This window comes from Papio anubis, chromosome 4 (assembly GCF_008728515.1).
Source record: "Papio anubis isolate 15944 chromosome 4, Panubis1.0, whole genome shotgun sequence".
NCBI classification, from domain to species: Eukaryota; Metazoa; Chordata; class Mammalia; order Primates; family Cercopithecidae; genus Papio; species Papio anubis.
In genome coordinates this window covers 126106970-126130744 of record NC_044979.1, presented here as the reverse complement: position 1 = coordinate 126130744, position 23775 = coordinate 126106970, and the positions used below count along the sequence as shown (strand labels likewise).

The 23775-nt window shown below is 42.7% G+C and overlaps 1 protein-coding gene and 1 pseudogene across 2 annotated transcripts in view; one reads left to right on the top strand and one right to left on the bottom strand.

Annotated features, from left to right (window-relative positions):
* Positions 1-3392, bottom strand: part of SEPTIN14 (septin 14) — a 62002-nt gene extending 58610 nt beyond the window's left edge. Inside the window, exons 1-2 of the mRNA XM_031665431.1 lie at positions 2861-3392; positions 2087-2155 (exon numbers count right to left, since the gene is read on the bottom strand). Coding sequence (XP_031521291.1) covers positions 2087-2140 — 54 coding nt within the window. The 5' untranslated portion in view covers positions 2141-2155; positions 2861-3392. The remainder of the gene's footprint in view (positions 1-2086; positions 2156-2860) is intronic.
* Positions 3393-11680: 8288 nt separating this feature from the next.
* Positions 11681-12614, top strand: LOC100999405 (annotated as a pseudogene). The gene has a single exon (XR_004183283.1). The product of XR_004183283.1 is annotated as a cell division control protein 42 homolog pseudogene (transcript).
* Positions 12615-23775: the final 11161 nt, after the last annotated feature.

The following is a 23775-nucleotide window of genomic DNA, read 5'->3' as shown; positions in this document are numbered from 1 at the left end:
AACAGATATATGGATTTAAAAAGTTGTATATATACACATTTAAATACTATCTGGGGCCGGGTGTGGTGGCTCACACCTGTAGTCTCAGCACTTTGGGAGGCTGAGGCAGGTGGATCACCTGAGGTCAGGAGTTTGAAACCAACCTGGCCAACAGGGTGAAACCCCGTCTCTACTAAAACTACAAAATTATCCAGGCATGGGGTTGCATGCCTGTAATCCCAGCTACTTGGGAGGTCGAGGCAGGAGAATCGATTTAACCTGGGAGGCGGAGGTTGCAGTGAGCTGAGATCATGCCATTGCACTCCAGCCTGGGCAACAAGAGTGAAACTCCATCTCAAAAAAAAACAAAACAAAACAAAATAGAATTTGGCCACATAAAAAAAGGAAATCCTGTCATTTGCATTAACATGGATGGAACTAGAGGTCGTTATGTTAAGTGAAGTAAGTCAGACACAGAAAGACAAATATGTCACTCATATGCGTCAGCTTAAAAGGTTGATCTCATAGAAGTAGGGTAGAATGATAGCTACCAGAGGCTGGGAAGGGTGTGTGAGTAGTGGGGGGATGAACAGAGGTTGGCTGGTGGGTTCAAACATTCAGTTAGGCAGAAAAAATAAGTTCTAATGTTCTATAGCAGAGTAGGGAGACTACAGTTTATAACAATGTATTATATAAACAGCTAAAAGAAGGGACTTGAAATGTTCCCAAAACATAGAAATAATAAATATTCGATGTAATAGATACATGAAGTACCCTGATTTGATGATTATATATTCTATGCATATAACAAAATATTGCCTATACCCCATCAATATGTATTAATATTACATATCATTTAAATGTTTAAAAAAACGGAGCCTTGGAGAGGTGATTAGGTCATACGGCTCCACCCACATGAATAGGACTACTGCATTTATAACAGAAGTTTGAGCGACACTGTTTGCTTCTCCTGCCATGTGAGGACACAGCTAGAAGCCATTTTTGAAGCAGAGAGTAAGCCCTCACCTAACACCAAACCTGCTGGTCCTTTGATCTTGGACTTCCCATCCTCTAAGAACTGTGAGCAATGCATTTCTATTGTTTATAAATTACCAAGTCTAATGTATTTTGTTATAGCTGCCCAAACAGATACTTGCTAAAGGATTTGTTGCTAGTTTTTCTATATCAGATTAATGTTTGACTAATTGGCTTTTGGGATCTCTTCTAATTCTAAAATTTTATGTTTTAGTGTCACGTGAACAAAGGAGTATTAACCATGATTTGATATACAACACAGCCCAAAGATAAAATGGAATGAGCATAGGCCAATGGTTCAGTCTCTGAGAAACTCCTCTCAGAGGATGATTATTTATGAAAAGCAATGACAGGCCGGGTGCAGTGGCCTGTAACCTGTAATCCCAATACTTTGGGAGACTGAGGTGGGTAGATCACCTGAGGTCAGGAGTTCGAGACCAGGCTGGCCAACATGGTGAAACCCTGTCTCTACTAAAAAAATACAAAAGTTAGCCGGGCATGAAGGTGGGTGCCTGTAATCCCAGCTACTTGGGAGGCTGAAGCGGGAGAATCGCTTAAATCCAGAAGGCAGAGGTTGCAGTGAGCTGAGATTGCGCCACTGCACTCCAGCCTAAGCAACAGAGCCAGACTCCATCTAAAAAAAAAAAAACTTGCTCTAACCTCACACTCAGTAAAGCAATCAGCAGGCAGTCATCCAACCATTTGCTAAAATAACTTCATTAAAAAATTATTTATTGTCAGTACATACATTCTGCAAATATATCCATCAAAACAGCACTGTTCTTCTCACTTATTGGGAGATTCAGAAGTTTTACTTTGAATTTCTTTGGTGTTAAATAGAAATAGTCTTTTGCACTGCTAATAAGGTCATCGGACTCAAAAAACATGTATTAATTATCTAAATCACCATTGATATTTAACTCCAATTAGTATAAAAGCTAATTCATGCCCAAACATAACAAACAAGACTTTATCATCTATGCCTACATCAGTTTACCAAGTCAATATTTTTAAGCTATATAATCTTACTGAAGTACAAAATGCAGAGTTATATTTGAAAGATATACTTAACTGTATCTCCATCGGCAGATATTTGTGTGGGCATATGCATTGTTCTTTCTGCCATGCTACACTAAAAGAGCTGGAAATTAAAAAAAAAAAAATTTAATTACTTACAAAAATTACTTACTTAATTTTTAATTACTTAAAAATTTAATCTTATGACATAATTTAGATCAATTAGGGGGCATAATATAGGTATTTTCGCAAGCTTTAGTTTTTAGTTCACACTATTAATCTGTTTTAAACTGTGACTGTCTTGCTAGATGGGCTTGTATATAATGAATAGTATGTAATATTCAACTTATAATGTAGAGTAATACATTTGACCATAAGCACATAAAAAGCACCTTAAAGTTAAATTCCCTTTGGAAATCAAGAGGATAAGAGCACTCTTCTTCTTTAAATGACTCTATGGTCATAAGAAAGGAAAGTAGAAAATTTTGCTTTAAAAAATAGTTAAAAAAAAAAAAAAAAAAAGCAAGACATTCATAAGCACTTAACTTTCCAGAGTAGCATAGCAGAGGAGGCTTGAGCATTTGAATTTACCCATTGAAGGAGAATTGTGAAAGCAGACCTTAAAAACTCTAAACAAGTCCTTTAGACACTGAACTAAAATACTGATAATTCTCATTTATGAAGCATCTATTATGCACCCAGCATTGTGCTAAGGGTTTATGTGCTTTATTTACCTCTGTTAGTCCTCATAGTAGATCTGAGATACATGTATTTTCATTGCCATATGCCAGGTGAAAAAATTCAGACTCAGAAAGATTAAGTAACTTACTTTCCCCGGGATTCAGCTGTGCAGCAGACACAGGTTCGAACTGATTCCAAGCTGGTGTCCTTTCTACTGTCCCCAGTTGTGGACCAAATAAACATTCACTGTATTTGTAACAGTTGGGAACAGGGAGGAGAAGTACAAGAGAGCGTGCTGTGCTCATCTCCAAGCAGAACTGCCTGAGAAGGCCATACTACCCTACTTTCGAACACAGCACAAAGATACTAAGAATATGAGGCATGTTTCAAAAGGAAATAGTATATATTTGTAAAGCAAGTATTTGAAATATTTGAGAAGCAAACAGAATCAAAGAATGGTTCTGTGCCATAATCTCTTCACTGGCTCTATCCTGAGGATTATTGCACTTTAGTATACAAATGTGTATCATTTTCCCTAAAATTAAACAATGTTTTCTGATATGGATAGAGTTCTGTTTTGTGGTATAGTTTAGTCCAGTATGTATGAAGGTTTTTTTTATTTATTTATCAGAAACTTAATGGTGGACATTGTAGTAATTTCCAGCCTTTTTTTTTTTTTTTTTTTTTTTTTTTTTTTTTTTTTTTTTTTTTTTTCTCTGTCGACAGGCTGGAGTGCAGTGGTGCAATCTCGGCTCACTGCAAGCTCTGCCTCCCGGATTCACACCATTCTCCTGCCTCAGCCTCCCTAGTAGCTGTGACTACAGGTGCCTACCACCACACCTGGCTAATTTTTTGTATTTTTCATAGAGACGAGGTTTCACCGTGCTAGCCAGTATAGTCTTGATCTCCTGACCTCGTGATCCACCCACCTCAGCCTCCCAAAGTGCTAGGATTACAGGCATGAGCCACCATGCCTGGCCAGTAATTTCTAGGTTTTAATGGAAATCAGCAACAAACATTGTTGATTTAAGTCAACAATGTTTGGCCAGACACAGTGGCTAACACCTATAATCCCAGCACTTTGGGAGGCCAAGGCAGGAGGATCACTTGAGGCCAAGAGTTTGAGACCAGACTGGCCAACATGTCAAAATCCTGTCTCTACTAAAAATACGAAACTTAGCCGGGCATAGTGGTGCAGGCCTGTAATCCCAGCTACTCAGGAGGCTGAGGCACAAGAATTGCTTGAACCCAGAAGGTGGAGGTTGCAGTGAATCAAGATCCCGCCACTGCATTCCAGCCTGGGTGATAGAACAAGACTCTGACTCAAAAAATAAATAAATAAATAAATAATGTTTATTTAAATCAACAATAAATATTGTTTTTGAAATACTGTGGTAATTTGAAGTAAATTACTACAAATTCAATTAATTTGAAGTAAATTACTACTACATTATACAACGTATCTCTGTATAATGACTGAATTTTTGGCAAATCTGCCAAAAACTATTTGAGAACTAGAGACGCAACTTATCTTGTATTTAAAAGCCTAATTAAGTGTCTTAAACAAATAGGGGTTTATTTCTTTCACATAAGTCTGGAGCAGAAGTTCTCAAAGTATGATCACTGGGCACTGAGGATTCCTGAGACTCTTTGGGGGGACCCATGGGTTCAATTTTTTTCTAATAATACGAGGGTTTTTTGTTTTTGTTTTGGATAGAGCCTCACTCTGTCACCAAGGCTGGAATCCAGTGGCACAGTCGCAACTCACTGCAGCCTCAACCTCCCAAGCTCAAGCGATCCTCCCCACCTCAGCCTCCCAAATAGCTGGGATTACAGGCATCTGCCATCACACCCTGCTAATTTTTGCATTTTTTTTGTAGAGATGGGGTTTTGCCATGTTGCCCAGGCTGATCTCATACTCCTGAACTCAAGTAATTCTTCTGCCTGGCCTCCCAAAGTGCTGGGATTACAGGTGTGAGTAGTATGGCCACTGCACTTAGCCCATACTAGGGTTTAATTTGCCTTTCCACTGTGTTGATATTTACACTGATGGTTCAAAAGCAATGGTGGTTAAAACTACTGCTACCTTCGGCTGGGCACAGTGGCTTACACCTGTAATCCCAACACTTTGGGAGGCCAAGGTGGGTGTATCACCTGAGGTCAGGAGTTCAAGACCAGCCTGGCCAACACGGTGAAACCCCGTCTCTACTAAAAATACAAAAAATGACTGGGTGTGGTGGTGGGCACCTGTAATCTCAGCTATTTGGGAGGCTGAGGCAGGAGAATTGCTTGAGCCCAGGGGGCAGATGTTGCAGTGAGCAGAGATCACGCCACTGCACTCCAGCCTGGGCAACAAGAGCGAAACACCGTCTCAAAACAAAACAAAAAAACCTGCTACCTTCATCAAAAAAAAGGCTCCAAATTGTATTATTAGTTATTGCACTATTCACCTCACATATTCAGAACAACAAAAACCAATGAATACCCATAAAGCATTTATAATGTTTAGAAGTATGATGGTTGTCTTGAGGAAAACAAGTTCTGTGACTGAGTTTTGAGAAATAGGAACTCCTTTTTTCATGGAATATTATTAATTTCAAGTGCAATTGACAAACACTGATGATTTAAGCTTGGGGATTTCTAAGACAGATTCTTGAAAATGAATGAAGCATGGTTTGTAACAGTAAGTAAAATAACTAAGCCAGGCGAGGTGGATTGTGCAATCCCAGCACTTTGGGAGTCTGAAGCAGGAGAACTGCTTGAGCCCAGGAGTCTGAAACTAGCCTGGTCAGCATAGCGAGACCCAGTCTCTACAGAAGAAAAATTTAAAAATTAGTCAGGCATGGTGGTGTGTGCCTGTAGTCCCAGCTACTCGGGAGGCTGAGACAGAAAGATTGCTGGAGCGCCAGAGTTTGAGGCTGCAGTGAGCTATGATTATGCCATTGCACTCCAGCCAGGGCAACAGAGTGAGATCCTGTCTAAAGAAACAAACAAACAAAAAATAATGAATGAAAAGAAAAGATTAGAAAACTAACTGAAAATGTACTTTCTAAATGATAAAATTTACATTTTTGTAAATTTTGTAATAATGAGCTTTACAGCTAAAATTAGAGCTTTTGGAGAAATTCTATCAACCATCATGATCTTGACAGCTTCTCAACATTTAAAAACTTTTCTAAAAACATTGGTGGCGATATTAACAATGCAAACATTTGATTTTTTTTTTTTTTTTTTTTTTGACAGTCTCACTCTGTTGCCCAGACTGGAGTGTAGTGGCACAATCTCGGCTCACTGCAACCTCCGCCTCCCGGGTTCAAGAGATTCTCCTGTCTCAGCCTCCCAAGTAGCTGGAATTACAGGCATGTGCCACCACACCTGGCTAATTTTTGTATTTTTAGTAGAAACAAGGTTTTACCATGTTAACCAGGCTGGTCTTGAACTCCTGACCTCAGGTAATCTGCCCACCTCGGCCTCCCAAAGTGCTGGGATTACAGGTGTGAACCACCACGCCCGGCCAACAGTGCACAATTATTAAGTATATTCACCAACCTGTGCAATAGATCTCAAAAAATCCAAATCTTCCCAAACTAAATCTTTATATCCATAAAACAATAACCACACTTTCTCCCCTATTTCTGGGACTCACAATTGTACTTTCTGTGTCTATGAACTTGACTACTTTAGGTACTTCATACAAATGGGATTCTGTAACATTTGTCCCTTTGTGACTGAATTATTTCACTTAGCATAATGTCTTCAAGGTTCACCTCTGTTGTAACGTGTCAGAATTTCCTTCCTTTTTAGGGCTAAATGATGTTCCATTGTACATACATACCATATATTGCTTATCCATTCATTTATCAGTGGACATTTGGGTTGCTTCCACCTGTTGGCTATTGTGAATAATGCTTCTATGAATATAAATTGTGCAAATATATTTTCTGGACCCTGCTTTCTATTCTTTGGGGCATACACCCTGAGGTGGAATTGTTGAATCGTATGGTAATTCTATGTTTAATGTTGTTGTTGTTGTTGTTTGAGACTAAGCCTCACTCTGTCACCCAGGCTGGAGCGCAATGGTGTGATCTCAGCTCACTGCAACCTCTGCCTCCCAGGTTCAAGCGATTCTCCTGCCTCAGCCTCCAGAGTAGCTGGGATTACAGGCGCACACCACCATGCCTGGCTACATTTTGTATTTTTAGTAGAGATAGGGTTTTGCCATGTTGGTCAGGCTGTTCTCAAACTCCTGATCTCAGGTGATCCACCTGTGTCAGCCTCCCAAAGTGCTCGGATTACAGGCGTGAGCCACTGCGCCCAGCATCTATGTTTAATTTTTAAAGAAAACACAAACACAGCAGTCACACCATGTTACTACATTCCCACCGGTCATGCACAAGGTGCCAACTTCTCCATGCCTTTACCAGCACATGTTACTGTGGTTTTGGATAGCAGTCATCCTAATGGGTATGTGAACCAAAAATATCTGAGACAGGTCTCAATCAATTTAGAAAGTTTAGGCCGGGCACGGTGGCTCATTCCTGTAATCCCAGCACTTTGGGAGGCTGAGGTGGGTGGATTGCCTGAGGTCAGGATTCGAGACCAGCCTAGCTAACATGGTGAAACCCCATCTCTACTAAAAATACAAAAATTAGCTGGGCATGGTGGCAGGTGCCTGTAATCCCAGCTACTCAGAAGGCTGAGGCAGAAGAATTGCTGGAACCCAGGAGGTGGAGGTTGCTGTGAGCCAAGATCACGCCCACTACACTCCAGTCTGGGTGACAGAGCAAGGCTCCATCTCCAAAAAAAAAGAAAGTTTATTTTGCCAAAGTTAAGGACACTCCTGTGATACAGCATCAGGAGGTCCTGATGACATGTGCCCAAAGTGGTCAGGGGTACAGTTTGCTTTTATACACTAGGGAGACATAATATACATCAATCAATATGTGTAAGATTTACATTGGTTTGGCTGAGCGCGGTGGCTCATGCCTGTAATCTCAGCACTTTGGGAAGCCGAGGCGGGTGGATCATGAGGTCAGGAGAACGAGACCATCCTGGCTAACACCGTGAAACCCTGTCTCTACTAAAAATACAATAACAAAAATTAGCTGGGCATGGTGGCGGGTGCCTGTGGTCCCAGCTACTCAGGAGGTTGAGGCAGGAGAATGGCGTGAACCTGGGAGATGGAGCTTGCAGTGAGCTGAGATGGTGCCACTGCACTCCAGCCTGAGCGACAGAGCAAGACTCTGTCTCAAAAGAAAAAAAAGAAAAAAAAAGATTTACGTTGGTTTGATCTGGAAGGGTGAGACAACTTGAAGTGGTGGGGGGAGGGGAGGTTCAAGGTCTTAAGTAGATTTTTAAATGTTCTGATTGGCATTTGGTTGAAAGAGTTGTTATTAATAGAAAGGAATGTCTAGGTTACAATAAAGGGTTCTGGAGACCAAGGTTTTACTGTGCAGATGAAGCCTCGAAAGTAGCAGGCTTCAGAGAGAACAGATTGTAAATGTTTCTTATCAGATTTAAAGTCTGTGTTGATGTTAATGCTGGTCAGTTTTTCCTAAATTCCAAAAGGGAAGAGGGTGTAATGAGGCATGTCTGACCTGAACTAGTTTCTCAGGTTAACCTTGGAATGTCCTTGGCTAAGAGGAGGGGTCTGTTCAGATGGTTGAGGAGACTTAGAATTCTTTTTTTGGTTTACAGGTGTGAAGTCCTATATCACTGTGGTTTTCTTGTTTGTTTGTTTGTTTGTTTTGAGACAGGGTCTCACTCTGTCACCCAGGCTGGAGTGCAGTAGCATGATCTCTACCTCCCAGATTCAAGTGATTGTCCCACCTCAGCCTCCCAGATAGCTGGAACTACAGGCATGAGCCACCACACCCAGCTAATTTTTGTATTTTTATTTTTTATTATTTTATTTATTTTATTTTTTTGTTTTTTTGGATGGAGTCTCACTCTGTCACCCAGGCTGGAGTGCAGTGGTGCAATCTTGGCTCATTGCAACCTCTGCCTCCCAGGTTCAAATGATTCTCCTGCCTCAGGCTCCTAAGTAGCTGGGACTCCAGACATGCACCACCACGCCCAACTAATTGTTGTGTTTTCTTAGTAGAGATGGGGTTTCACCATGTTGGCCAGGGTGGTCTTGAACTCTTGACTTCAGGTGATCCACCCGCCTTGGCCTCCTAAAGTGCTGGGATTACAGGTGTGAGCCACCATGCCCAGCCAATTTTTGTATTTTTAGTAGAGACGGGGTTTCACCATGTTGGCCAGGCTGGTCTTGAGCTCCTGACCTCAGGTGATCGCCCTGAGTGCTAGGATTCCAGGTGTGAGCCACTGCACCTGGCCCCTATAAAAGTTTTGAAAAAAGGAGAAAAGTTTCAGGACCTGGTGCTGGTGAAAAATTCTTAGACTTGATAACAAAGACAAAACATAAAAGAAAAAACTGGTAAATTAAATATCATCAAAATTTAAAAATTAAAATTAAAAAATTAAAAATGCACTGTGAAAATTCTGTGTAAGTGATAAAAAGGCTGCAGACTGGGGGAAAATATTTTCACACCACACATTTAACACTGAATTTGAATCTAGAATATATAAAGACTTTTTTAAAACTCAAAAACAGTCTGAAGTATAGGATACTGTGTGGGCTACAGTGCTGGGGACCTGGCCACACCAATGAGTCCAGCTGGTGTTACATCACTGCAGCCGTCCAGGAGGACATGAGGGGAATGTCAGTGGGGTTCCAGGAATGTGGAGATGCTGGAGCTTTTGGGCCCCAGGGCAGGATGCAGTCCGGCAGGTGCTTGCTCTGAAAATGGTGTCCTTGGAGGTCGGACACAGTGGCCCACGCCTCTAATCCCAGCACTTTGGGATGCCAAGGCGGGTGGATCACTTGAGGTCAGGAGTTCAAGACCAGCCTGTCCAACATGGTGAAACTCTGTTTCTACTGAAAAAAAAAAAAAAAAATTACAAAATTAGCCAGGCATGGTGGCAGAAGCCTGTAATCCCAGCTACTCAAGAGGCTCAGGCAGGAAAATCACTTAAACCAAGTAGGTGGAGATTGCAGTGAGCCGAGATTCTACCACTGCACTTCAGCCTGGGTGACAGAGTGAGACTCTGTCTCAAAAAAAACAAACAAAACACTGTTCAGTAGTTTTGGGTTTTTTGGGGGAGCATTGAGGGGTTTGAGACAAGTCTTACTGGGATTATAGGCACAGGCCACCATGCCCAGCTAATTTTTATATTTTTAGTAGTGACAGGGGGATCTCATCATGTTGGCCAGGCTGGTTTCAAACTCCGGAGCTAAGGAATCCTCCCACCTTGGCCTCCCATAATGCTGAAATTACAGGCATGAGCCACCGCACGTGGCCTCTGTTTAGTACTTTTAGTTAACATGCAGTTACTATATAACCCAGAAATTACATTCCTAGCTATCTATTTAACGTAAACGAAAGCATATGTCTACAAAAACACTTACATAAGAATGTTAATAGCACCTTTATCAAAATAACCTAAAACTATAAACAACATGTCCAACAAGAGGGCAATAAACAATCTGCGGTGTATTTATTCAAAGAAGACTAGATAGCAATGGAGGAGTTTGTTTATATATGAAACAGAGTGGATGAATCTCAAAGTCAAGATACTGAGTAGAAAAAGCCAGACACAAAATTATCTGTACTATTTGATTTCATTCATGTGAAACTTCAGAAAAGGCAAAGCTATTCCAGGGCAAGAGGAATTTGAACAGTGTTTGCCATTAAGATGAGAAGGCTGACTTGAAAGGGGCCTGAAGAAACTTTCTGGATTTAAATGTTGGTAAAAGCTCATTAAAATCCCTGCATTTTCCTGTGTACATTATATGTTGATTTTAAAAATAATGTTACACAAAGATAAAGCATAAGTTGCCTGACACATTACTTCTCAGAAACCCAACAGGGCTTTTTGTAATCTGTTTCTTTTTCTTTTTTTGAGATGGAGTTTCACGCTTTTTGCCCAGACTGGAGTGCAGTGGCATGATCTCGGCTCACTGCAACCTCCACCTCCTGGGTTCAAGCAATTCTCCTGCCTTAACCTCTCAGGTAGCTGGGATTACAGGCATGTGCCACTATGCCCGGCTAATTCTGTATTTTTAGTAGAGATGGGGTTTCACCATGTTGGCCAGGCTGGTCTTGAACTCCTGACCTCAGGTGATCTGCCCACCTCGGCCTCCCAAAGTGCTGGATTACAGGTGTGAGCCACTGCGCCCAGCCTAAGTCTGTTTCTTTTCTTCCCTTTTCTTCCTTTTTTGAGACAGGGTCTCGCTCTGTCACCCAGGCTACAGTGCAATGGCATGAGCATGGCTCACACTGCAGCCTCAACCTCCCAGGCTCAAGCAATCCTCCCAACTTAGCCTCCCAAGTAGCTGGGACTACAGGTGCACACCACCATGCCTGGCTAATTTTTGTATTTTCTATAGAGATGAGGGTCTCACTACATTGCCCAGGCTGGTCTCAAACTCCTGGTCTCAAGCAGTCCTCCCACCTCAGCCTCCCAAAATGCTGGGATGACAGGTTTGAACCACTGCACCTGGCCGGTTTGCCTTTTGAGGAATGGCCACACTGTTTTTCAGAGCAGCCACAACCCCCACCAGCAATGTATGTGTTCCAGTTTCACCACCTTGCCAAAACTTACATTCTGTTTTTGGTTTTTCAGTAGCCATCCTAGTAAGTATAAAGTGGTAACTTTGCATCTTATTTCCCATTTGTATATTTTCTTTGGAAAAATGTCTATTCAAGTCCTTCATCCATTTTAGTTATTTCTCCTTTTTGCTGTTGAGTTGTAGGAGTTATTTATGTATTTTGGATATCATACCTTTATCACATATACAATTTGAAAATATTTTCACCCATTCTGTAAGTTGTCTTTTCACTTTCTTGATATTCTTGATATTGTCCTTCGATATGCCACTGCCACACAGTTTTGATTACTGTAGCTTTGTAGAAAGCTTTGAAACTGGGGAGTGCTGCCAATGCCCCGGTGGAGAAGCTGAGGTCAACATCAGATTTGAAATATTTAAAGTGGATACAAAACTATTTCAGCAATGCAGACAATTAAGTGTGTTGTTGTGGGCGATGGTGCTGTTAGTAAAACATGTCTCCTGATATCCTACACAACAAATAAATTTCCATCAGAATATGTACCAACTGTTTTTGACAATTATGCAGTCAGTTATGATTGGTGGAGAACCATATACTCTTGGGCTTTTTGATACTGCAGAGCAAGAGCATTATGACAGATTACTACTACTGAGTTATCCACAGACAGATGTATTTCTAGTCTGTTTTTCAGTGGTCTCTCCACCTTCATTTGAAAATGTGAAAGAAAAGTGGGTTCCTGAGATAACTCACCACTGTCCAAAACCTCCTTTCTTGCTTGCTGGGACCCAAACTAATCTCAGAGATGACCCCTCTATTATTGAGAAACTTTCCAAGAACAAACAGAAGCCTGTCACTCCAGAGACTGCTGAAAAGCTGGTCCATGACCTGAAGGCTGTAAGGTATGTGGAGTGTTCCGCACTCACACAGAAAGGCCTAAAGAATGTATTTGACGAAGCAATATTGGCTGCCATGGAGCCTCCAGAATTGAAGAAGAGCCGCAGGTGTGTGCTGCTATGAACATCTCTCCAGAGCCCTTTCTGCACAACTAGTGTCGGCATCATACTAAAAGCAGTGTTTAAATCAAACTAAAGATTAAAAATTAAAATTCATTTTTGGAATAATGACAAATGCCCTGCACCTACCCACATGCACTCATGTGAGACAAGGCCCGTAGGCATGGCCCTTCCCCCTCCCAGGACTAGTTAATTTTGAGTTATTGTGTATTGTCAGAAAAGTGATTAGTACTAGTTTTTGTTTTGTTTCAAAAAATTTTTCTGTTGTTGTTTAAAAGCAAGGCATGGGCCAAGCGCAGTGGCTTACGCCTGTAATCCCAGCACTTTGGGAGGCTGAAGTGGGCAGATCATGAGGTCAGGAGGTTGAGACCATCCTGGCTAACACGGTGAAACCTTGTCTCTAGTAAAAATATAAAAAATTAGCTGGGCATGGTGGCACGTGCCTCTAGTCCCAGCTAATTGGGAGGCTGAGGTAGGAGACTCACTTGAACCCGGGAGGGGGAGGTTGCAGTGAGCTGAGGTTGCACCATTGCACTCCAGCCTGGGTGACAGGGCAAGACTCTATTTCACACACACACAAAAAAAGCAAGGCATGCTTGTGGATGACTTTGTAATAAACTAACTGTAGTTGTTGAAGCTGCTCCCTGGTTCCACTCTGGAGAGTAATCTGGGACATCTTAGTGTTGTTTTTTTTCTTCTCTTCTTTGGGGGCAGTGTGTGTGGGGTTTGTTTTTCAGTACTGTTTTTTTAATTCATTAACCAGTGGATAGCTCTTAAAGGGAGGAGGACAGAATGATTCCACATTCCACTTCCTAGATCTAGTTGAGAAACAATGCTCCTCATCCGGTGCTCTTAGGAAGGAGTATAGGAAATGCCTCATTTAGTAACATGCTCCTTTTTGAAAGTTGCCTTTTCTCTCTACCCTCGAGTAGATTCAGTATTTGATGAAACTCATGAAAGTGGGTGGAGCCTGTCTTGCCCCTTCTCTTTTCTAGGATGCACTGTAGGTGACTGTGACTTTCAAGGACATTTGTTTGCCATTTGCTGATTTTTGGGGGAAGTTAATTTCTAACCTCTTTCACTGGTAAATGAAGAAAAGTACTGCACCTTTGAAATACACCAAATGAATCAAATTAATTGAGTTTGTAATGAAAAATTTTTTTCCCTGTCAGTCATTGTCTTATATGCTTGGCATAGATTTGCAACTCAGTAGTATGAGTTGAATGCAGCTGAAGAACTGGTATGTAGAGGAAATAGGAGGGGTGGGTGGTGCTATAAGACAGACATCTGTGGAATGATTCACATCCTCTCAAGTTAGGAGGATGGAGGCCTGCTTCATTAAGAAGCTGGAGGTAGGGTGGGGATGTGGAGAACACTTAACAACATGGGGACCAGTCAGGGGAATCCCCTTATTTCTGTTTTGCATATGAGGAACCCTAAAGCAGCCAGATAAGGCTCTCTAGTTTAATAAAAATCATGGAGACTTTTTTTTTTTTTTTGACATGGAGTCTCACACTATCACACAGGCTGGAGTGCGGTGGCCAAGATCTCGGTTCACTGCAAGCTCCACCTCCTGGGTTCACGCTATTCGCCTGTCTCAGCCTTCCGAGTAGCTGGGACTACAGGTGCCCGCCACCACACCCGGCTAATTTTTTGTATTTTTAGTAGAGAAGCGGTTTCACTGTGTTAACCAGGATGGTCTCGATCTCCTGACCTCGTGATCTGCCCACCTTGGCCTCCCAAAATGCTGGGATTACAGGTGTGAGCCACCAAGCCCGGCCTTTTTTTTTTTTTTTCTTTTTTTTGAGACGGAGTTTCGCTCTTGTTGCCCAGGCTGGAGTGCAATGGCTCTCAGCTCACCGCAACCTCTGCCTCCTGGGTTCAAGCAATTCTCCTGCCTTATCCTCCCGAGTAGCTGGGATTACAGGCATGCGCTACCACGCCCGGTTAATTTTATATTTTTAGTAGAGACGGGGTTTCTCCATGTTGGTCAGGATGGTCTCAAACTCCTAACCTCGGGTGATCCACCCGCATCGGCCTCCCAAAGTGCTGGGATTACAGGCGTGAGCCACCACGCCCAGACGGAAAGAGTCTTATGAAGACTCTCCATAAGTGTTAATAGGGATTTTATTAGTTTATTTTGGTTGCAGTTTCTAATTTTTAAAAACATTGAAGTAATCTTTTCTACCTTCCCAATCCTAATTCTTACAGATTCATTATTGTTGAACTAATGCTTTCTCATGTCTCAATTCTTTGTATATACATTGTTTTCAGATGTATTAAACAAAAACCCTTTAAAAAAGAAAAAAAAAAAGCAAGCTTTGGAATTGGGAAGTGTGATTCCTCTGACTTTGTAATTCTTTACAAGCTTTTAGCTATTTGGAGCCCTTTATAATTATTCCATATGGATGTAAGCATTGTCTTACTTATTTCTGCATAAAAGGCTGTTGGGATATTGACTGGAATTATGTTGAATCTACAGATCACTTTGAGTAATCTTGACATGTTAACAATACTGAGTCTTCCTACCCATGATATGATGTCTTTCTGTTTAGCCCTTCTTTAATTTATTTTAGCCACATTGTGTTCTTTTTAGTGTATAAGCCATTCACCTCAAATTTATCCTATGTATTTTATTTTATTTTATTTTTTATTTTTATTTTTTGAGATGGAGTCTCACTCTGTCTCCCAGGCTGGAGTAAAGTGGCACGATCTTAGCTCACTGCAACCTCTGCCCTCCAGGTTCAGGCGATTCTCCTGCCTCACCCTCTCAAGTAGCTGGGACCACAAGCGCGCGCCACCATCCCCGGCTAATTTTTGTATTTTTAGTGGAGATGGGGTTTCACTATGTTGGCCAGGCTGGTCTTGAACTCCTGACCTCAGGTGATCTGCCTGCTTTGTCCTCGCAAAGTGCTGGGATTACAGGGGTAAGCCACTGCTCCCGGCCTGTATTTTACTTTTTAGATGCTATTGCAAATGGAATTACTTTCTTAACTTTTTTGTTTATTTATTTCAATTGTATGGAAACATAATGGGTTTTTGTGCATATGTTAATCTTGCATCCTGCAACTTTGCTGAATTCATTTATTAGCTCTAGTAGCCTTTTCATGGATTCTTTTGGATTTGCTATATATTTGGGATATGTATTCTCATCTGCAAATAAATATATTTTGACTACTTCCTCTCCAATTTTGATACTTTTCATTTTTTTAATTGTCTAATTGTTCTTGTTGAAACTTCTAGTAGAATATTGAATAGCAGTAGTAAAACAGGGCATTAAAAACCTTCCAACAAAGTTAAGTCCACGAAAAAATGGCTTCACTGGTGAATTCTACCAAACATTTCAAAAAGAATTAACAGCAATCCTTCTCACACTCTTCCAAAAGGGAAAGAGGAAAAAACAATTCCTAACTCATTCTGTGAGGCCAGTATTATCCAAATATTAAAGCCAAATAAAAACATCATAACAGGCTGGGCATGGTGGCTCACACCTGTAATCCCAGCACTTTGAGAGGCTGAGGTGGGAGGATTGCTTGAGCCCAGGAGTTTGACCAGTCTGGGCAACACAGTGAGACTGCATCTCTACAAAAAATAAAAAATTAGCTCAGTGTGGTGATATATGCCTGTAGACCCAGCTACTCAGGAGGCTGAGATGGGAGAATAGCTTGAGCACAGGAGGTTGAAGCTTCAGTTAGCCATGATCGTGCCACTGCGCTCCAGCCTGGGTGACAGAGCAAGACCCTGTCCTCTGCTACCAAAAAAATAGTGTTTTGTTTTTAATTGTTTTAATGTTTTAATTGCATATGTTTGCAAATTTTTCAGTTTTCTTATGCTTATTGATATCTGGCATCACTCCATTGTGATCATAAAAGATACTTTGTATAATTCAATATTTTAAAAATGTATTATGTGTTTTATGACCCAACATATGGTCTATTTTGAAGAATGTCACCCTTTCCCCCAAATGTTTATTTTTGTTTCTTTTTTTGTTTGTTTTTGAGAGACTAAGTCTCACTCTGTCGCCCAGGCTGAAGTGCAGTGGTGCAGTTTCAGCTCACTGCAACCTCTGCCTCCTGGGTTCAAGTGATTCTCCTGCCTCAGCCTCCCAAGTAGCTTGGATTACAGGCGCATGCTGCCACACTAATTTTTGTGTATGTTTTAGTAGAGACAGGGTTTCTCCATGTTGGCCAGGCTGGTCTCGAACTCCTGACCTCGTGATCCACTCGCCTCGGCCTCCAAAAGTGCTGGGATTATAGACGTGAGCCACTGCGTCCAACCTTTTATGTTTTTCAGACAGTCTCACTCTGTTGCCCAGGCTGGAGTGCAGTGGCTCGATCTCGGCTCACTGCAACCTCCCCCTCCCAGGTTCAAGCAATTCTCCTGCCTCAGCCTCTTGAGTAACTGGGACTCCAGGTGCACATCACCACGCCTGGCTATTTTTTGTATTTTTGTAGAGATAAGGGTTTCACTATATGTTGACCAGGCTGGTCTTGAACTCATGACCTCAGGTGATCCGCTCACCTCAGCCTCCCAAAGGGTTGGGATTACAGGTGTGAGCCACTGACCCCAGCTTCAATACCTATTTGGCAGTGGCCAGGCCAGAACCTGTCACTACCAAGCCCAAGAATGCTCACTGACTCTTCCCTGTGCACAGAAGCAAACCCTGGCTCTTGGATATGGTGCTCTGGGCCTGACACCTTAGCTGTCTTGTGATGCCCCTGCTCCCTGTCACTCACCCTCCCAGAATCACCTGCTATGCTCTTTGGTCATTTGCAAGCTCCTATATGATAAGTTTACCTCTCCCTCTATCTCCCAAACAGAACACTCACCTTTGCTTGTTGAAATCCCAGCCAAATAGAGCACAGGCATAGATTGGAGGTCCTTCTTTCCAGGAAAACTTTCCTAACTCCTGTTAATTCATATTTAGTCTTCTTTCTTTTTTTTTTTCTTTTTTTGGAGACAGGGTCTTACTCTGACACCTGGGCTGGAGTGCAATGACGCGATCTCGGCTCACTACACTCTCCGCCTCCCAGGTTCAAGTGATTCTCCCGCCTCAGCCTCCCAAGTAGCTGGGATTACAGGCACGTGCTGCCAGGCCCTACTTTTGTATTTTTAGTAGAGTTGGGGTTTCGCCACATTGGCCAGGCTGGTCTCAACTCCTGACCTCAGGTGATACACCCACCTCGCCCTTCGAAAGTGCTGGGATTACAGGTGTGAGCCACCACACCTGGCCCAGTCTTTCTTCTTCCTGCTGCAATGAAACTTGATTTATGCTGATGCACCACCCTCAAGGCTCACAGAGCTGCACCTGGGTGTGTGTATGCTGCACGATGTGGAAAGGCAGGGGCCCACGAGAGAATGGTCACCCTTTACACACCACATACACATTGACACATAAATGCAAACAGCACACCACTGATGATGCACATTCCCCCAATGCACCACACAACCATACACCCCACACACACATACTCACATGCTTAGTTCACATGCTCCTCTCCACACAGACCATGCACACCATCAGTCACACATCCACCCTGCCACACACACAAACATATGCATGTGCGCATGCACACACTCACCACAGAGGACACTTACCATACAGCTACTCACACCACCCCACGTGCACATGCAAACAGACAAATCACACATCACTGTGGGCATGGGTTGCCTCAATACACTACACAATCACACTCGCCATCCCCCAAATACAGACAGACAGACACACACACGGAGAGCACATGTTTGTCACACACAGACCACTAGTGACACACACAAACACACCCACCCTGCTGAGAGCGGAGGCCCCAACACACTCACACACACACGTACAGAGTGGGCTCTGGGTACTTCCTCAGCCTTGGCCTTCCAAACCCACAAAGGTTGTCTTTGCATCCTATGTCCTCCAACCCAGGTTCTGTCCTGGGCATGGCTCCTCAGGCCACTTTAGCCCGTCTCACCTCCAAACCCCAAATTCTGGCCTAAGCCATGTCCCACTAAGCTCAGGCAACTGGATTGGACTGCACTCACAAAGTCAGTCTAGGAGCTAAATTTCCAGATGGCAGTCTGTTTTGCTGAGTAAGATATTCATGGTTGCCAAAACTAAAACTTTTCCTCACAATAGGTAGTGATGCCCTCCTTCTCTGCCCTCCTTCTCCACCCTCCTCCTTAGCAATGAGCAGCAGCTCATCAAAAGCCACCGGGCATGGTGGCTTATACCTGTAATCCCAGCACTTTAAGAGCCCAAGGCAGGAGGATCACTTAAGGCTAGGAGTTTGAGACCAGCCTGGGCAACATAGCAAGACTCCATCTCTACAAAAAATTTAAAAATTAACCAGGCATGGTGCATGCCTCTAGCTACTCAGGAGGCTGAAGAGGGAAGATTGTTTGAGCCAAGGAAGTCAAGGCGGTAGTGAGCTATGATGACACCACTGCACTTCAGCCTGGGCAACAGAGAGAGATCCTGTCTCAAAAAAAAATAAAAAACAAAAAACAGTCATTTTTTTTCTGGGAGACTGAGCAGTTTCCGGTCACACACCACATGAGTCCTAAGATGAAGTACGAGGGGAGCCAAGAATCTCCTTCCAACATGTCCCACAATGAATCTCCCCCTCCATGTCATTTATCCTGGTGGATTCTTTGGCAAGGAATAAGAACAATGAACTTCAAGTTACTTGAGTGAGCAAAATCCCATGGAAGTTGAAATATAATTCACTTTATCTTTCATTAAAAAGTATCATGTCAGTGTGTGTGTGTGTGTGTGTGTGTGTGTGTGTGTGACTTTTTTGAAGCTGAAGTTTTCTCTCGTTGCCCAGGCTAGAGTGCAGTAGCGCAGTCTCAGCTCACTGTAATATCTGCCTCCCAGGTTCAAGCAACTCTTGTGCCTCAGCCTCCCGAGTAGCTGGGATTACAGGCACCTGCCACCACACCAAGGTAATTTTTGTATTTTTAGTAGAGATGAGGTGTCACCATGTTGGCCAGGCTGGTCTTGAACTCCTGACCTCAGGTGATCTGCCCACCTTGGCCTCCCAAAGTGCTAGGATTACAGGCATGAGCCACCATGCCCAGGTGTATCATGTCAATTTTGCAGGTGGCCTGAAGAAAATTGATTCAGAAAAGGGGCGCAAGGACAGATATAAACAGGCACTTGACATACTCTAGACTAGCTCTGTCCAGTAGAAACATAAGGTGAACCACGCACGTAATTTAAAATTTTCTGATAGCTGCATAAAAAAGTGAGAAGCAGCAGGTGGAATTTATTTTGAAAAGTGTGGGGTAAAGCAACTCCATCTTGGAAACCAATCCACCATATTGGTTTCTGATTATCCCCTGTTCCAGAAAGACCTCTAAGATTTCCAGTTTATCTGTTATTCCTTGTGTAAGAGCAGGTGCTTTCTGTAAGTCCTGCTGTTGGGTCAAACAACCCTGATGCTATCACACTTTAATTGTCCAGCCCAACCCTTCTGAATCACCCTTTCCCTATGGTATACAAAGCCCTGGGTCTTTGTATACCATACAAAGAGGGTGATGATGCTGGGATCCACCATCTTGTCTCACCACTGCCCAAAACACAGACATGGCTTCTGTTCATAAGTCCCTATTAAATGTTTCTTTTTAAGAAATTGGATTTGTCTGCTTTCCTTCCTGCCTTCCTTTCTTCCTTCCTTCCCCTTCCCTCCCTTTTTTCTTGTTCTCTCTCTTTTTCCTGACAGGGTCTCACTCTATCTCCCAGGCTGAGTGCAAGCGCAGTGCACTGCAGCCTCAACCTCCCAAGTTCAAGTAGCTGAGACTACAGGCATGCCCCACCAAGCCTGGCTAATTTTTAAAATTTTTTGTAGAGATGGGATCTTGCTATATTTCCCAGGCTCGTCTCAAACTCCTGGGCTCAAGCGATTCACCCTCCTCGGCCTCCCAAAGTGCTGTCATTATGAGCATGAATCACCATTCCCAGCCAAAATGACTGTTTTGAAAATAGTTTCATGGTTGGGCCCAGGGACACAGTTTAATTATAAGGGTCTTCCAGGTGATTCTATTAATACTTTGACTTCTCCAGTTTGAAGTGAGCCTCAGAGGGTTACTTTGTTTAACCATCCTTTGGAGGTTCTAACCCTTCATGGAAGACCTTTTGGAATATCATCACAGATGGAGACGGGAAACTTCTGGACATTCTTGACTGCTGAGTGTGAACGTGAAAAGAATAGAAATCTTAGAAATTCTCAAATGTTTCTAAAATCATTTTTTGCAAAGATCACATTTAGGAGACCCTTTCTTTCACCAAGGACAGCTGAGTCCCTGGCTGGTCCTTTTCAAAAAGGAACTCTCTTGAAATGTGTTCCTCAAAATGTTCTAGCTGCCACTTTATTTAATGTCCTTCTGTTCTTCCACACTGTGATTTCCTGTGCTCCTGTCTTAACTAACTCAATATGTTACTGCAGCAGCGCAGTCTCGGCTCACTGCAACCTCCGCCTCCCGGGTTCAAGCGATTCTCCTGCCTCAACCTCCAGAGTAGCTGGGACTACAAGCACCCGCCACCACGCCCAGCTAATTTTTGTATTTTTAGTAGAGACGGGGTTTCACCATGTTGACCAGGCTGGTCTCGAACTCCTGACCTCAGGTGATCCGCCCACCTCGGCCTCCCAAAGTGCTGGGATTAGGGGTATGAGCCACCACGCCTGGCAGCAACTCAATCTTTTAAGATTCTCACCATCGCAGCTTCTGTATGCCAGTTAATGATGCCAAATTGTAACTATTTACTAATGAGTTATTCATTCTTGTTTGGGGTTTTTGTTTTTAAAATATTTGGGACACTATATCCTGGACCTTTGTAAGTGCACTTTAAAAAATTCATTTCTGGCCGGGCGCGGTGGCTCACGCCTGTAATCCCAGCACTTTGGGATGCCCAGGTGGGTGGATCACGAGGTCAGGAGTTGGAGACCGAGATGGTGAAACCCCGTCTCTACTAAAAATACAAAAATCAGCCAGGCGCAGTGGCAGGCGCCTGTAATCCCAGTTCCTCCAGAGGCTTAGACAGGAGAATCGCTTGAACCTGGGAGGCGAAGGTTGCAGTGAGCCGAAATCGCACTACTGCACTCTAGCCTGGGCCACAGAGCAAGACTCCGTCTCAAAAATGAAAAAAATTCATTACTTTCACAATCACTCACCAAGACTGATTATACTATTTCCAGTTCTGCAGAGGACATCAATAACAAGGCACAGCCCATGCCTCGAACTTTAAAGGAAGGAAAGAGACTCTAGGTTCAGATTGCAAAGCGAGTTTTAACTCAATTTTACCGCTCCCTACCGCCATCCTGTGGGCACATTTATAATCTTCATAGGTGCTCCATTTATTTTGGCTCCTACCCTGGCATGAGATGTCTGAATCAAAAGGCTAATATCCAGAATCTACAAGGAACTCAAACAAATTAGCAAGAATAACACAAACAATCCCATCAAAAATGAGCTAACGACATGAATAGTCTGTTCGCAAAAGAAGATACGCAAATGGCCAATAAACGTGTGAAAAAATGCTCAATATCACTAATGATCAGGGAAATGCAAATCAAAACCACAATGTGATACCACCTAACTCCTGCAACAATGGTCATAATTAAAAAAAAAAGAAAATAGATGTTGGCATGGATGCAGTGGGCAGGGAACACTTCTACACTGCTGGTGGGAATGTAAACTAGTACAGCTGCTATGGAAAACAGTGCCCAGATTGCTTAAAGAACTAAAAGCAGAACTACCATTTGATCCAGCAATCCCACTACTGGATATCTACCCAGAGGAAATATTTGGGCTGTTTCCATAGTTTTGCAATTGCGAATTGTGCTGCTATAAACATGTGTGTGCAAGTATCTTTTTTGTGTAATGTTTATAGCAGCACGATTCGCAATTGCAAAACTATGGAAACAGTCCAAATATCCATCAATCAATGAGTGGATAAAGAAATTGTGGTGGCTGGGCATGGTGGCTCATACCTGTAATCCCAGTACTTTGGGAGGCTGAGGCGGGCAGATCATCTGAGGTCAGGAATTCGAAACCAGCCTGGCCAACATGGCAAAAACCCATCTCTACTAAAAATACAAAAATTAGCTGGGTGTGGTGGTGTGTGCCTGTACTCCCAGCTACTTGAGAGGCTGAGGCAGGAGAATGTCTTGAACCCAGAAGGCAGAGGTTGCAGACAGCAGAGATTGCACCACTGCACTCCAGCCTGTGTGACAGAGCAAGACTCCTTTTCAAAAAAAAAAAAAAAAGGAATTGTGGTATGTATATACCATGGAATACTATTCAGCCATACAAAGGAAAGAAATAATGGCGTTCAGAGCAACCTGGATGGAATTGGAGACTATTACTCTAAGTGAAGTAACTCAGGAATGGAAAAACCAAACATTGTATATTCTCACTCATAAATGGGAGCTAAGCTATGAGGATGCAAAGGCATAAGAACAATACAGTGGACTTTCGGACTCAAGGGAAAGGGTAGAAGGGGTTGAGGGATAAAAGACTACAAATTGGGTACAGTGTATACTGCTCGGGTGATGGGTGCACCAAAATCTCACTAAAGAACTTACTCATGTAACCAAACACCACCTGTTCCCCAAAATCCTATGGAAATAAAAAATAAAATAAAATAAAATAAAAACTCAATTTACCAAGGCAAAAAAAGGCTGAGTCTACACCTCGTTATTTTTTAAAATCAGGAGTCACCCTGGTGCTTTTAAAAAAAAGACCAAGGCTAGCTCAGTGAGATGCAGCAGAAGTAAGAGAGATTAAGAGCACAGGAAGGACTTGACCGGCTATGGCTAGAGAGGGAGGGGCTCACATGGAAAACAGTCCCAGGAATGTGGGCGGCCTCTAGAGAAATATGGTTTGGATCTGTGTCCCTGCAAAAATCTCATGTCGAATTGTAACCAAAAGTGTTGGAGATGGGTTTGGTGGGAGGTGATTGGCTCATAGAAGTGGTTTCTAATGATTTAGCACCATGTATCTAGTACCATCTTGTGATAGAGTTCTCCTGAGACCGCTTGTTTAAAAGTGTGTCCCAGCAAAAGCTGTGGGGGCCTCACCTGTCCCCCAACCATGCTTAGCAAAAAAAATAAAATAAAAAATAAAAAAATAAGCATCTTACATGCTCCTGCCATGTAAGATGTGCTTGCTTCCCCTTCACCTTCTACCATGATTGTAAGTTTCCTGAGGCCTCCCCAGCCTTGCTTCCTCTATGGCCTGTGCAATTAAGAACCATGAGCCTCTTTTCTTCATAAATTGCCTAGTCTCGGGTAGTTCTTTTTTTTTTATTTTTAATAGAGATGGTGTTTCACCATGTTGGTCAGGCTGGTCTCGAACTCTTGACCTCAAGTGATCCATCTGCCTCGGCCTCCCAAAGTTCTAGGATTACAGGGATGAGTCACCACGCC